The 12,522-nt window shown below is 50.9% G+C and overlaps 2 protein-coding genes across 2 annotated transcripts in view; one reads left to right on the top strand and one right to left on the bottom strand.

Moving 5' to 3' along the window:
* rab8a (RAB8A, member RAS oncogene family) overlaps positions 1–4,002 on the bottom strand; it is a 33,845-nt gene extending 29,843 nt beyond the window's left edge. Inside the window, exons 1-2 of the mRNA XM_052038118.1 lie at positions 3,746–4,002; positions 1,783–1,843 (exon numbers count right to left, since the gene is read on the bottom strand). Coding sequence (XP_051894078.1) covers positions 1,783–1,843; positions 3,746–3,869 — 185 coding nt within the window. The 5' untranslated portion in view covers positions 3,870–4,002. The remainder of the gene's footprint in view (positions 1–1,782; positions 1,844–3,745) is intronic.
* Positions 3,899–12,522, top strand: part of LOC127582630 (E3 ubiquitin-protein ligase Arkadia-like) — a 100,383-nt gene continuing 91,759 nt past the window's right edge. The window contains exon 1 of the mRNA XM_052038094.1: positions 3,899–4,280. The gene's annotated coding sequence lies outside the window, so the exon portion shown is untranslated. The remainder of the gene's footprint in view (positions 4,281–12,522) is intronic.

The following is a 12,522-nucleotide window of genomic DNA, read 5'->3' as shown; positions in this document are numbered from 1 at the left end:
GTGTAGTAAGTGAAAGGAAAAAGATACATCTACTTTACTTTGGTTGGTTGTAATATCACCACGGATTTTTGCCTACTGTACATCGCTTTAAATTAAGGATTAACGAACAAGTGGGGAAAGAACAGATGTGCCAGGGACACGCTGGTGAGCTCTTTTAAAGTGCTCAGACTCATGGGCTGAATGATTGCCTCAGACAGCGTATGATGTTATGAGGATGATACCACCTTAGTCAGGCAAGAGTCAGGGCTGCAGGCAGGGTGGATGCAGTACAGAATGGCCACAAGCTCAGAATTTTGGGGACGAATAATGAATGAGGAGCTAATCAATGGGACTACACAGACAGACAATCCTTTTGTTTTTAAAGAGAAAGTGATGATGTTCCTTCCAAAGGAAGAGGCTCAGTGTCAGCTGTGTTTGTTTGTTGCAAGAGACTTGTGCAGTGATCAACACTGATTAGGTAAAAATTCAAGGGAGAAAGCCACTCTGACACCAATGTCCCCCTAACTTTTAACTGTTTTTCCTGGATAAGGGCAATGAATGTTGAAAATCAGCCAGTGGATGGCAGAAATTTGGGGAGATGTTTAATCTATGGACTACCAGTTTAAAGCCCTAGACCAATGATTCAGAGTAATACATTGAACCCTCACCACAGTAGTGGGGAATTAAAAAAAACCTCTACTAAGTAACGACGAACATAAAACCACTGGATTGTCACTATATCCCTTTACTAATGTCCTTTAAGGAAGGTTAACTGTACAGACCCACAGCAATTTGGGGATCTCTTAAATGACCTATCAAACCAACCAGTTACCACAAAACTGCTTGGCAAACTCAGTTGACCTTAGTCCTTTCTGCGGAGGTTAGTGTGTTAAATCAGGCACGCTGTCCCACAGCCTGTTCAGCAACTTTCTGACTCCTGGTTATGGAGCAACTTGTTCTCCTGAGAACAACTTTCATCTAACATCACAGATTCCACTACAATAATCCCTGAATGCATCCTGTCCTTCCAACAGCGCAGCTCCACCAAAGGGGTTGATAGAATGGCAAAGAGCCAAGGAACAGCGGGTAAGGAAACCTTCCAATAGATTGCTTACCTGAACAAGTATCAGAGCACAGGTCAAATGCGGCAAAGGCATTTCTTGCTGATTTTTGTCTTCCTTCATTTCAATGATGCTGTCACTATCATCTCTGCCTGTGTAAACTGCAATCACTATTCTTTTCGACATGTTCCTGCTTGCCCGCTCACAGGTCAACTTCCAGTTCAACAAAACAGCCCATTTAAAGGCTCTCGTCACCAAGACTCACTGACACCACTTCCATCAGCTGTACATCGCCAACATAAACTGCTAAACTCTTGCTCTAACCCCATATTTCAGACCTAGACACAGTCCTCCCAAGTCAGTGCCACTTCCTACACTGAATCACTGAAGTAGATCAGAACATTTTATAACATATAACAAATGGTATGTACAAAGGAGCTTACGGTGGGAGGATAGTTCAATCACCATACAGTAAATTTAATTGTGTTTCACTGTACTAAAGTAATACCATGAAGAGCATCAAAAATGCTTCAAAGACAAAACATTCCTTCAGTAAAACCACAACGAGCTTGATAAGACAGCTGGTGAACACACTGATGTTTTCAAATTATATGTGTGCAGTGATGTCACAAACAATCTGAATTGCCAATCCAAATCTACCGAATTGCCTCTGTTATAAAGCATTCTGATTTCAGGGCAAACGCAGTTCGCAGACCTGGTTGAAGCAGCCCCACATCCTCACCATATCTGCAGTTTGATTTTCTTTCCATCCAACTCAATTGTTCTGATTTTAAAGTCAATACCTGAGAAGAAAGAAATCAAGGTCATTAATTTTAAATTAAAGAATGTGAAAAATTTAAATGCAAATTATTAAATTGTAAATTACGTTAAGAGGCTGCTAGATAGACACGTGAATATGCAGGGAATGGAGTGACGCACAGGCAGAAGAGACTTAATTTAATTCAGCAGTGTTTGGCACAGACATCGTGGGCGAAGGGTCTGTTCCTGCACTGTTCTATGAGCCGTGCTGACTCTATGTAATTGACGAACAAAAATAGCAATGCAATAATGAGAGAGTTTCCTGTGCAAATGAATGTTCTAATCCCTGTAACAGCATCTCGCTCATCTGCAGCTTCATGCTGCACACTATTTACAAACAACCTCCTACAACTGGAAACAGTCAAATACATCCTCATGAACTTAGATTCTTCTCTCCTTTAGATTTCATATAGACAGTGCAAGGCACTGTAAACCAGCATGATCTTACAAAGCAAACAAAACAAACAAAAAATAGATAGCGAGAAGAAATGAAAGAAAATATTTAGCTTGAAGCTAAGGTCCTCTACCTCAGCTGCCATTCACACTTATTATTCCCCAATGTGGTCTTTAACATGGTTGTCAGCAGCGACTCTCTGGAAGTTAATTTTCACGATTCAAGGCAGTCCTTCGTTAACAAACACAATGTATACGGATATGGAACCATAAAACCATTCAAATCCACCTCTGTACTCAAACTACCTAATGACAAGGATGCAATAAAATCCATCTTGGCATTAACATACTATGACGTGGTTAGAAGACAGATTGTGCAGGAAAACCTAAGATTTTTACCCACTGCTCCCAAGCTGAAAGGTAAAAACCCCCAATGACAAGCAGATAAAGTGGGTAGGTTGAAGCCCAGTTAATCACTGTCAGGGGAAATGCAGCTCAGATTCTAACTAACCTCAGCTATACTGAGATCATAGAAAGGAACCCAAAAGTCACACTCCGTCATGGGGAAAAGAGAACCCTGTTGAGCATCACGAATGAGCTGGACAGGCCAGACAGTGAAGCAGCCGGTAAAGCCGCTGCCTCACAGTTCCAGCGGTCTGGAGCCGACCCTGACCTCGGCTGCCGTCTTTGTGGCTTTGCACGTTCTCCCTGTGACAGCGTGAGACCTCCGGCTTCGCCCCAGAGACGTGCGGAGCGGTGGGTTAATTGGCCGAGTGTGCAGGCGAGTGGCAGAACCCGGGGCGAGTTGACGGGGACGTGGACGGAGGTGGAAGGGAATCATCGCTTGAGCAAACAGCCGGGGGAGCCCAACCAAAGACCCGAAGCCTGGGAGCCCGCGGCTCGGGGACCGGCAGCAGTTCCCCGCCGGCTGAAAAGGTCATCGAGAGCGAAGTGGGCCGGCCCGGTGGGGGGGGGGGGGGGGGGGGGGGAAGAGGGCGGGGGGGGGGGGGAAGAGGGCGGGGGGGGGGGGGAAGAGGGCGGGGTGGGGGGGGGTTGGGGGGGGAAGAGAGAAAGGGAGAAAAGGGGGGAAGAAGGTGGGGGGAGGGGAGGGGGGAAGAAGGTGGGGGGAGGGGAGGGGGGAAGAAGGTGGGGGGAGGGGAGGGGGGAAGAAGGTGGGGGGAGGGGAGCGGGGAAGAAGGTGGGGGGAGGGGAGCGGGGAAGAAGGTGGGGGGAGGGGAGCGGGGAAGAAGGTGGGGGGAGGGGAGGGGGGAAGAAGGTGGGGGGAGGGGAGGGGGGAAGAAGGTGGGGGGAGGGGAGGGGGGAAGAAGGTGGGGGGAGGGGGGAAGAAGGTGGGGGGAGGGGGGAAGAAGGTGGGGGGAGGGGGGAAGAAGGTGGGGGGAGGGGGGGCCCGGGCCCTGACCTTCGCTCCCTGGGCCCCAGCACCCCGGAAACGGGCGCCGGCGCCGCGCCCCCGCCCGCCCGGCCGGTCGTACCGATGGTGGAGATGAAGGTGGTGTTGAAGGCGTCCTCCGAGAAGCGGAAGAGGACGCAGGTTTTGCCGACGCCGCTGTCCCCGATCAGCAGCAGCTTGAACAGGTAATCGTACGTTTTCGCCATGGCGGCTCCTCCCGCCTCCCGCGCCCAGCTCCGCCGGAAGTCCCGGCTCCCCGTCTCCCATTGGCCGGCAGGGGGCAGGTGCCTCCGCCAATTGGTCAGCCGGGCCCTTCCTGCTCGCAACTGATTGGCCGGTTCTGGCGTCAATCAGTGCGGGGCAAGCCGCCGCATTCCCTGCCGGACTGACAACAGTTTCCGGCGGGACGGCAGAGTCCAGATCGGTCGGTGACCGGCTGGCATGTTGTAGGGCTGCCCCGCTCCCAGCCACGGCGCCCGGCTACCGGACAGACTCTGCGGAAGGCGTGAATGGGACGTCCGGACGGGCGGGAGGACTGGGTCGGTCCTCCGAGAATGCAGATGCGACGCCTCTTGCCCTCTGTCGGCTCCTCCTTGTGTCGGTCAGCGAGCCCGGAAGTGAGGTCACACTGAGCGGAGCCCGGGTTGTGGCGGTGGGTCGGTGAGTGTCGGGGGGCGGGCTCGTCCCCGACACCGGGGGGGGGGGGAGGAGAGGAGGGGGGGGGCTGGGCTCGTCCCCGACACCGGGGGGGGGGGAGGAGGAGAGGAGGGGGGGGGCTGGGCTCGTCCCCGACACCGGGGGGGGGAGGAGAGGAGGGGGGGCTGGGCTCGTCCCCGACACCGGGGGGGGAGGAGAGGAGGGGGGGGGCTGGGCTCGTCCCCGACACCGGGGGGGGAGGAGAGGCGGGGGGGGCTGGGCTCGTCCCCGACACCGGGGGGGGAGGAGAGGAGGGGGGGGGCTGGGCTCGTCCCCGACACCGGGGGGGGAGGGGAGGGGAGGAGAGGAGGGGGGGGGGCTGGGCTCGTCCCCGACACCAGGGGGGGAGGAGAGGAGGGGGGGGGGCTGGGCTCGTCCCCGACACCAGGGGGGGAGGGGAGGGGAGGGGGGGGCTGGGCTCGTCCCCGACACCGGGGGGGGAGGGGAGGGGGGGGGCTGGGCTCGTCCCCGACACCGGGGGGGGAGGGGAGGGGGGGGGCTGGGCTCGTCCCCGACACCGGGGGGGGGAGGGGAGGGGGGGGCGGGGCTCGTCCCCGACACCGGGGGGGGAGGGGAGGAGAGGAGGGGGGGGGCTGGGCTCGTCCCCGACACCGGGGGGGGAGGGGAGGAGAGGAGGGGGGGGCTGGGCTCGTCCCCGACACCGGGGGGGAGGAGAGGAGGGGGGGCTGGGCTCGTCCCCGACACCGGGGGGGGGGAAGGAGAGGAGGGGGGGCGGGCTCGTCCCCGACACCGGGGGGGGGGAGGAGAGGAGGGGGGGGCGGGCTCGTCCCCGACACGGGGGGGGGGAGGAGAGGAGGGGGGGGGCGGGCTCGTCCCCGACACGGGGGGGGGAGGAGGAGGAGGAGAGGAGGGGGGGGCGGGCTCGTCCCCGACACGGGGGGGGGGGAGGAGGAGGAGAGGAGGGGGGGGGCGGGCTCGTCCCCGACACGGGGGGGGAGGAGGAGGAGAGGAGGGGGGGGAGGAGGAGGAGAGGAGGGGGGGGCGGGCTGGTCCCCGACACCGGGGGGGAGGAGAGGAGGGGGGGCGGGCTGGTCCCTGACACCGGGGGGGAGGAGAGGAGAGGAGGGGGGGCGGGCTGGTCCCCGACACCCGGGGGGGAAGAGGAGGGGGGCGGGCTCGTCCCCGACACCCGGTGGGGGGGGGGGGAGAGGAGGGAGGAGGGGGGCGGGCTAGTCCCCGACACCCGGGGGGGGGGGGGAGAGGAGGGAGGAGGGGGGCGGGCTCGTCCCCGACACCGGGGGAGCAAGTGGGGGGGGGAGGGAGGGCTCGTCCCCGACACCGGGGGAGCGAGTGGGAAGCGATATTGGGAGTGTGGGCTGTCTCTCTCTCTCCCCACCCTCGACACACGGTGGGTGGGTGGGGGTGATCCCCGCCCCGACACAGACGGGCTGTGGTGGAGGTGGGAATGGTGAGTGGCGGCGTCTGGGACGGTGGGTTGGGTGGAGGAACCACACACACACACACACACACACACACACACACCAGTGCCTCTGCCCTTTCCCTTCACTCCCCCTACGGTGCCTTCCGTCCCCAGTCCCTCTGTCATACGCGGTAAGATCCCACTTTGTCCCTGGGCATTGTAGAGGAGTTCTGAGAGTGAGGTCACATGGAATCCAGGGTAATCCAGCCAAGCCAATATGAAATTGTCTTGGTGGTAGAAGTCAGGGTCATAGCAAAAGATTGTTTTTCGGTTTGGAGGCCAGTGACTAGTGGTGTGCTGCAGTGATCAGTGCATGGTCCACTATTGCTTGTTATCAATGTTAAAGGTAATTTCTAGGGTAGGGACATGTTTGGCACAGCTTTGTGGGCCAAAGGGCCTGAATTGTGCTGTAGTTTTTCTATGTTCTTCTATGTTAAAGATTTGGATGAGAACTTAGTTGGCATGGGTAGTAAGTTTGTGGACGATAGCAAAATTGGTGGCACAGTGAAGAAGGTTATCTGATATTACAATCAATTGGGAAAGTGGGCAAAGGAATGACAGATGGAATTTAACTCAGACAAGTGCGTAGTGTTGCATTTTGCTAATTTAAACCAGGGCAGGACTTGCACAGTGAATGGCAGGGCTCTGGGGAGTGAAGTGGAGGTTTGTAAAAGTGTATAGTTCCCTGAAAGTGGTGACACCAGTAGACGGTGATGGAGAATAAATGTGGCATGCTTGCCTTCATTCAAGTCATTGAGTTCAGGAGTTGGGATGTCCTGCTACAGGTGTCCAAGACACCAGAGAGACCACACTTGAAGTATTCTGTGAATTTCTGGTTGCCTAGCTATGGGAAGTATGTCATTAAGCTGGAAAGGGTGTAAAAGTTTCACAAAGATGTTGGAGGAGATGGATGTGAACATTTGCCTCACCTGGAAGGACTGTTTAGGTCCCTGGATGGTAGTGAGGGAGGAGGTGTAAAGACAAGTATTACATCTACTGCGAGGGCAGGGGAAAGCGCCAGGGGTCAGGGAGGGTTGGACGTGGAGGGTATCGTAATACGGAAGGATACGCAAGAAAGTAAAGGAGGTTGGATAGCGTTTGTAATTAAGGATGAGATCAAGCCAATGGTGAGAGACAAGGAGCAGGATGTTGAAATCATCTGGGTAGAGATTAGGAATAGTAAAGAGAAAAAGTCACTGGTGGGAGTCGTCTGTTGGCCACTGAATAATAACATTACAGCCGCACAGGCAATAAACCAAGAAATATCTGATGCGTGTAAGAATAGAACAGCAGTTGTCATGGGGGACCTTAACTTCCACATATCAAGTTTAACTTCTACACATCAAGGCGAATCAAGTTTGTCGAGGCAGTCTCGAGGAGGATGTCATAGAATGCATCCGTGATAGCTTTCTTGAACAGCATATTCGTGAACCTGCAAGGGAAAATTCTGTCTTGGATCTGGTCCTGTGCAATGAGACAGGTAAAAGTGGAAAGAGTGATCATACAAATAGATCGATGTAAGCGATGCCAACAGGCTAGTGTGGGCTGGGAACGCAGGCTGTGTGGTGGGACAGTTGGACAGTGGCAGAATTTCAAAGAGATTTTTCACGGTGCCCAACAAAAGTATATTCCAGTTAAAAGCAAGCACAGGAAGGGTGGGGAGAGCCAGCCTTGGATAACTAAGGAAATAAAGGAAGGCATCAAGCTGAAAGCTCACGCATACAAAGTCTCCAAGAGTAGAGGGAAACTGGAAGACTGGGGAAAACTTTAAAAAGCAACAAAGAACCACTTAGCAAGCAATAAGGAAAGGGAAGATAGATTATGAAAGTAAACTAGCACAAAATATAAAAACAGTGAAAGTTTTTGTAATTACATAGAGCAGAAAAGGGTGGCTAAAGTGAATGTAGGTCACTTGGAAGATGAGAAGGGGGAATTAATATTGGGTAATATGGAAATAGCTGAGGCCTTGAACGACTATTTTGTGTCAGTCTTCACAGTGGAGGACACGTCTAACATGTTAAAGAGAGATGTTATGGATGCGATGGGAGGTGAGGACCTCGATGCAATCTTTGTCACTAAAGAGGTAGTGCTGAGCAAACTAGTGGGCCTAAAGGTAGATAAGTCCCCTGGTCCTGATGGGATATATCCCAGGGTACCGAAAGAAATGGGGGTAGTAGAGATGTGATATTTTACCAAAATTCTCTGGACAGATCCTGGCAGATTGGAAGACAGCGAATGTCATGCCACTGTTTTAAAAAAAAGATGTATGCAAAAGGCTGGTAATTATAGGCCAATTAGCTTAACATCTATAGTTGGGAAAATGCTTGAAGCTGTCATTGAGGAAGAAATAGCGAGATGCCTGAATGGAAGTGGTTCCATCAGGTAGAAACAGCACGGATTCAGGAAGGGCCGGTCCTATTTGAAAAACTTACTGGAGTGCTTTGAGGATATAATGACCACAGTGGATAGAAGGGAACAGGTGGATGTTGTATACTTGGATTTCCAGAAGTTATTAGATAAGGTGCTGCATAAAAGACTCATCCGTAAGATAAGGATGCATGGAGTTGGGGGTAATGTATTAGCATGGATAGGGATTGGTTAACCAATAGAAGGCAGAGAGTTGGGATAAATGGGTGTTTCTCTGGTTGGCAATCAGTGGTGAGTGTGGTGCAGCGGGGGTTGGTGCTGGGCCCACAACTGTTCAAGATGTATGTTAACAATTTGGAAGAGGGGACCGAGTGCAGCGTATCTAAATTTGCTGATGACATTAAATTGAGTGGAAAAGCAAATTGTTCAGAGGATGCGGAGAGTCTGTGGAGAGAGATAGGTTAAGTGAGTGGGCAAGGGTCTGGCAGATGAAATACAATGTTGGTAAATGTGAGGTCATCCACTTTAGAAGGGAAAGTAGAAGATCAGATTATTGTTTAAATGGTGAAAGATTGCAGCATGCTGTTATGCAGAGGGAGCTGGGAGTGCTTGTGCATGAATCACAAAAGGTTAGTTTCCGGTGTAACAGGTTATCAAGAAGGCAAATGGAATGTTGGTCTTCATTGCCAGAGGGATTGAATTTAAGAGCAGGGAGGTTATGCTGCAACTGTACAGGGTACTGGTGAGGCCGCACCTGGAGTACTGCATGCAGTTCTGGTCTCCTTACTTGAGGAAAGATGTACTGGCTTTGGAGGCGGTGCAGAGGAGGTTCACCAGGTTGATTCCGGAGATGAGGGGGTTAACCTATGAGGAGAGATTGAGTCGCCTGGGACTATACTTGCTGGAATTCAGAAGAATGAGAGGGGATCTTATAGAAACATACAATTATGAAAGTGATAGATAAGATAGAGGCAGGAAAGTTGTTTCCTCTGGTAGGTGAGACTAGAACGAGGGGACATAGCCTCAAGATTTGGGGGAATAGATTTAGGACAGAGATGAGGAGGAACTGCTTTTCTCCGGAGAGTAGTGAATCTGTGGCATTCTCTGTCCAAGGAAGCAGTGGAGGCTACCTCATTAAATATATTTAAGGCACAGTCAGATAGATTTGTGCATATTAGGGGAATTAAGGGTTATGGGGAAAAGGTAGGGTGATGGATCTGAGTCCACGGCCAGATCAGCCATGATCTTGTTGAATGGCAGAGCAGGCTCTCTGGGCCAGATGGCTGCCTCCTCCTCCTATTTCTTATGTTCTTATGAGGGATGAATGAACCAGGTAGTCCTGATGCAGGGTTTCAACCCAAAACGTCAACAGTTCCTTCTCTCCCCCCTCCCCCCACAGATGCTGCTCAACCCGCAGAGTTCTTCCAGCAGATTGCTTGTTGCTCCAGATTCTGGCATCTGCAGTTGCTTGTGTCTTCACAAGGATGTTGCTGGGACTGGAGGGCTTGAGCTACATGGAGAGACTGAGTAGGCTGGGACTGTTTACCCTGGAGTGAGGGAAGCTGTGGTGTGACCTTAGGGTGATATACGAGGTCATGAGAGGCATCGACTTAGTGGATGGTCAGTCTTTTTCCCAGGGTAGGGGAGTGTAAAACTGGAAACATTGGCTTAATTTAAGAGGGAAAAGATGGGGCAACGTTTTTGCACAGAGGGTGATGGGTATGTGGGATGAGTTGCCAGAGGAGGCTGTAGAGGTGTGGGCACAATTTAGAATGTTTAAAAATACATTTGGACAGGTCTGTGGGTAGGAATGGTTGAGGGACAAATGCAGGTAAATGGGACTAACTCAGGTAGGCAACTTGGTCGGCGTAATCAAGTTGGGCCGAAGGGTTTGTTTCATTCTATGACTCTACCCTGGAATGGGCCTCTGCTGGGGTTACACACTTGCTCTCTTTGGTTGTGGCCCTTTCCTATCATTAGGTTGTTTACCCCCTTAGGAAGTTCATGTTTTCAGTTTCAGTGGTCTGTCTGTATATGGCATTCAGTCTGATTGATTCAGTTATTGAAGTAACTTCTGTGATGTGTTTGTCAGTGGCACAGAACAACAATAAATAACACTAATTGGGGTCACCCACTACACCCACCATGTTTATTTAATCAGCTTAAACACCCAGGGTTGGATTTTGTATGAGAATTTTGACTAATTTAGCCTGACAGTGGATCTGGTATTGATGAGAACTTGAGCTGGAAGATCACCATTCATCCATAGCTTCTGCCAGCTCAGCCTCGAATATCCTTACCATCCTGATGCAGTGGGGAGAAACGGATATCAACTTCAGAAGCCAAACTCCCCACCTGGACAATTTTTAACCTCAGTAAGTGGAACTTGAGCTTTTACCAACAGACAATAGAAAGATGTTAACAAAACGCAAAGGACTACGATAAGGGATCCCCTAAGGCCTTTCTTCAAAGGCATTATCCTCTTCTCTGAGGAAAGTATACAGCAAATGGCAGGATCCTTGGGAGCATTGATGTACCGAGTGATCTTGGGGTGCAAGTCCATGGCTCCCTGAAAATGGTAGCACAAGGGAATAAGGTGGTAAAGAAGGGGTATGGCATGCATGCCTTCTTTAGTATAAAAGTCAGGAAGTTGTGTTGCAGTTGTGTAAAAGTTTAGTTAGGCTACATTTGGAGTATTATGAGTAGTTCTGGTTGCCATACTATAAGAAAGGTGTGGAGGCTTTGGAGAGGGTGCAGAAGAGGTTGATGAGGATGCTGCCAGCTTGGAGAGTATTTGTTTTAGGAGAGGTTGGACAAACTTGGATTTTCTCTGGAGCATCGGAGGCTGATAGAAGTCTATCAAATTATGAGAGGCATAGGTCGGGTAGATACTCAGAGTCTTTTTCATAGGGTGAAAATGTCAAATATTAGAAGGCATGTGTGAGAGGGTAAAGTTTAGAGGAGATTTGCGAACCAAGTTTTGTTTTTCTATACAGAGTGTGGTAGGTGTCTGAAGTGTGCTGCTGGGGAAGGTGGGAGAAGCAGAAACATCAGGAACATTTAAGAGGTGTTTAGACATGAACAGGCAGAGAATGGAGGGGTATGGACATTGTGCAGGAAGATGGGATGATTTAGATTAGCATCATGGTCGGCACAGAGATGATGGGCCAAAGGGCCTGTTCTGTGCTGTGTCCTATATTCTGCCTCACAGAGAGGGTTTATCTTGGGGATTTTACCTATTGCTCATCCCTGTGAACCACTGACCTTCCCACAGTTGCAATGACATCTGTTGGTATCTGGATTCATAAATGAGCTGTACTTGTTTTTTAAAAAAGACTGTGTCTCCTCATTTCCCCCTTAAGCCCAGACACATACCAAGCTCTCCTTTATTTCAGCCAAGTAAGAATGGCCTTACTTAGAACTTAATTGTCCATCAGCTCATTGTCTTTTTTTTGATAACTTCCTGAAGACAAGTGCAAGTTGTTTTGTGTAAAAGGCAGCAGTGTGGATGTTGTCACAGCATATTGGAACAGTTTTACTCTTTCACACTATGGTGAGATGTTTTAAGAAAAAAAATTGGATGCAAATGTAAAACTCCAGGAGACAGCAGAGAAAAGTACAGCACGGGTCAGGCCTTTCGGCCCACGATGTTGTGCCAAACTAATTAAATCAATGACTCCTAATTAATCTAATCCCTCTTCCCCACACCATATCCCTCCCTTCTCTGTGTGCCTGTCTAAGAGTCTCTGAAATGCTCCACCCTGGCAGTACATTCCAAGCACCGACACACATCTCCTTTGTACTTTCCCCCCCTCACCTTAAATATAATGTCCTCTAGTACTGGATGTTTCAACCCTGGGAAAAAGATATTGGCTGTCTACTCTATCAATGCCTTGCATAGTTTTATAAACTTCTATCAAATCTCCCCTCAGCCTCTGCCCCTGCAGAGAAAACAGCCCCAGCTTGTCCAACCTCTCCTCATTGCACATGTCCTCCAAACCAGACAGCAAACTGATAAATCTCCTCTGCACCTTCTCCAAAGATTTCATATCCTTCCTATAACCAGAACTGAATGCATGTGGCCTAACCAGAGTTTTAAAACTGTAACATAACTTCCTGGCTTTTGAACTCAATGCCTCAACTAATGAAGGCAAGCATGCCATATGCTGCCTTCAACCTGTGTCTTCACTTTTAGGGAGCCATGTACATGGACCCCAAGATCCCTCTGTTTGTCAACGTTGTTAAGGATCCTGCCATTAACTGTGTACTCTCCCTTTATGTTGGATCTACCAAAGTGCAACATCTCACACTTGCCTGGATTAAACTCCATCTGCCACTTCCCTGCCCATATCTGC

This window comes from Pristis pectinata, chromosome 24 (assembly GCF_009764475.1).
Source record: "Pristis pectinata isolate sPriPec2 chromosome 24, sPriPec2.1.pri, whole genome shotgun sequence".
In the NCBI taxonomy this organism is placed as follows: Eukaryota; Metazoa; Chordata; class Chondrichthyes; order Rhinopristiformes; family Pristidae; genus Pristis; species Pristis pectinata.
The sequence above is the reverse complement of the archived record's forward strand: the minus strand, read 5'-3'. Positions and strand labels throughout refer to the sequence as shown.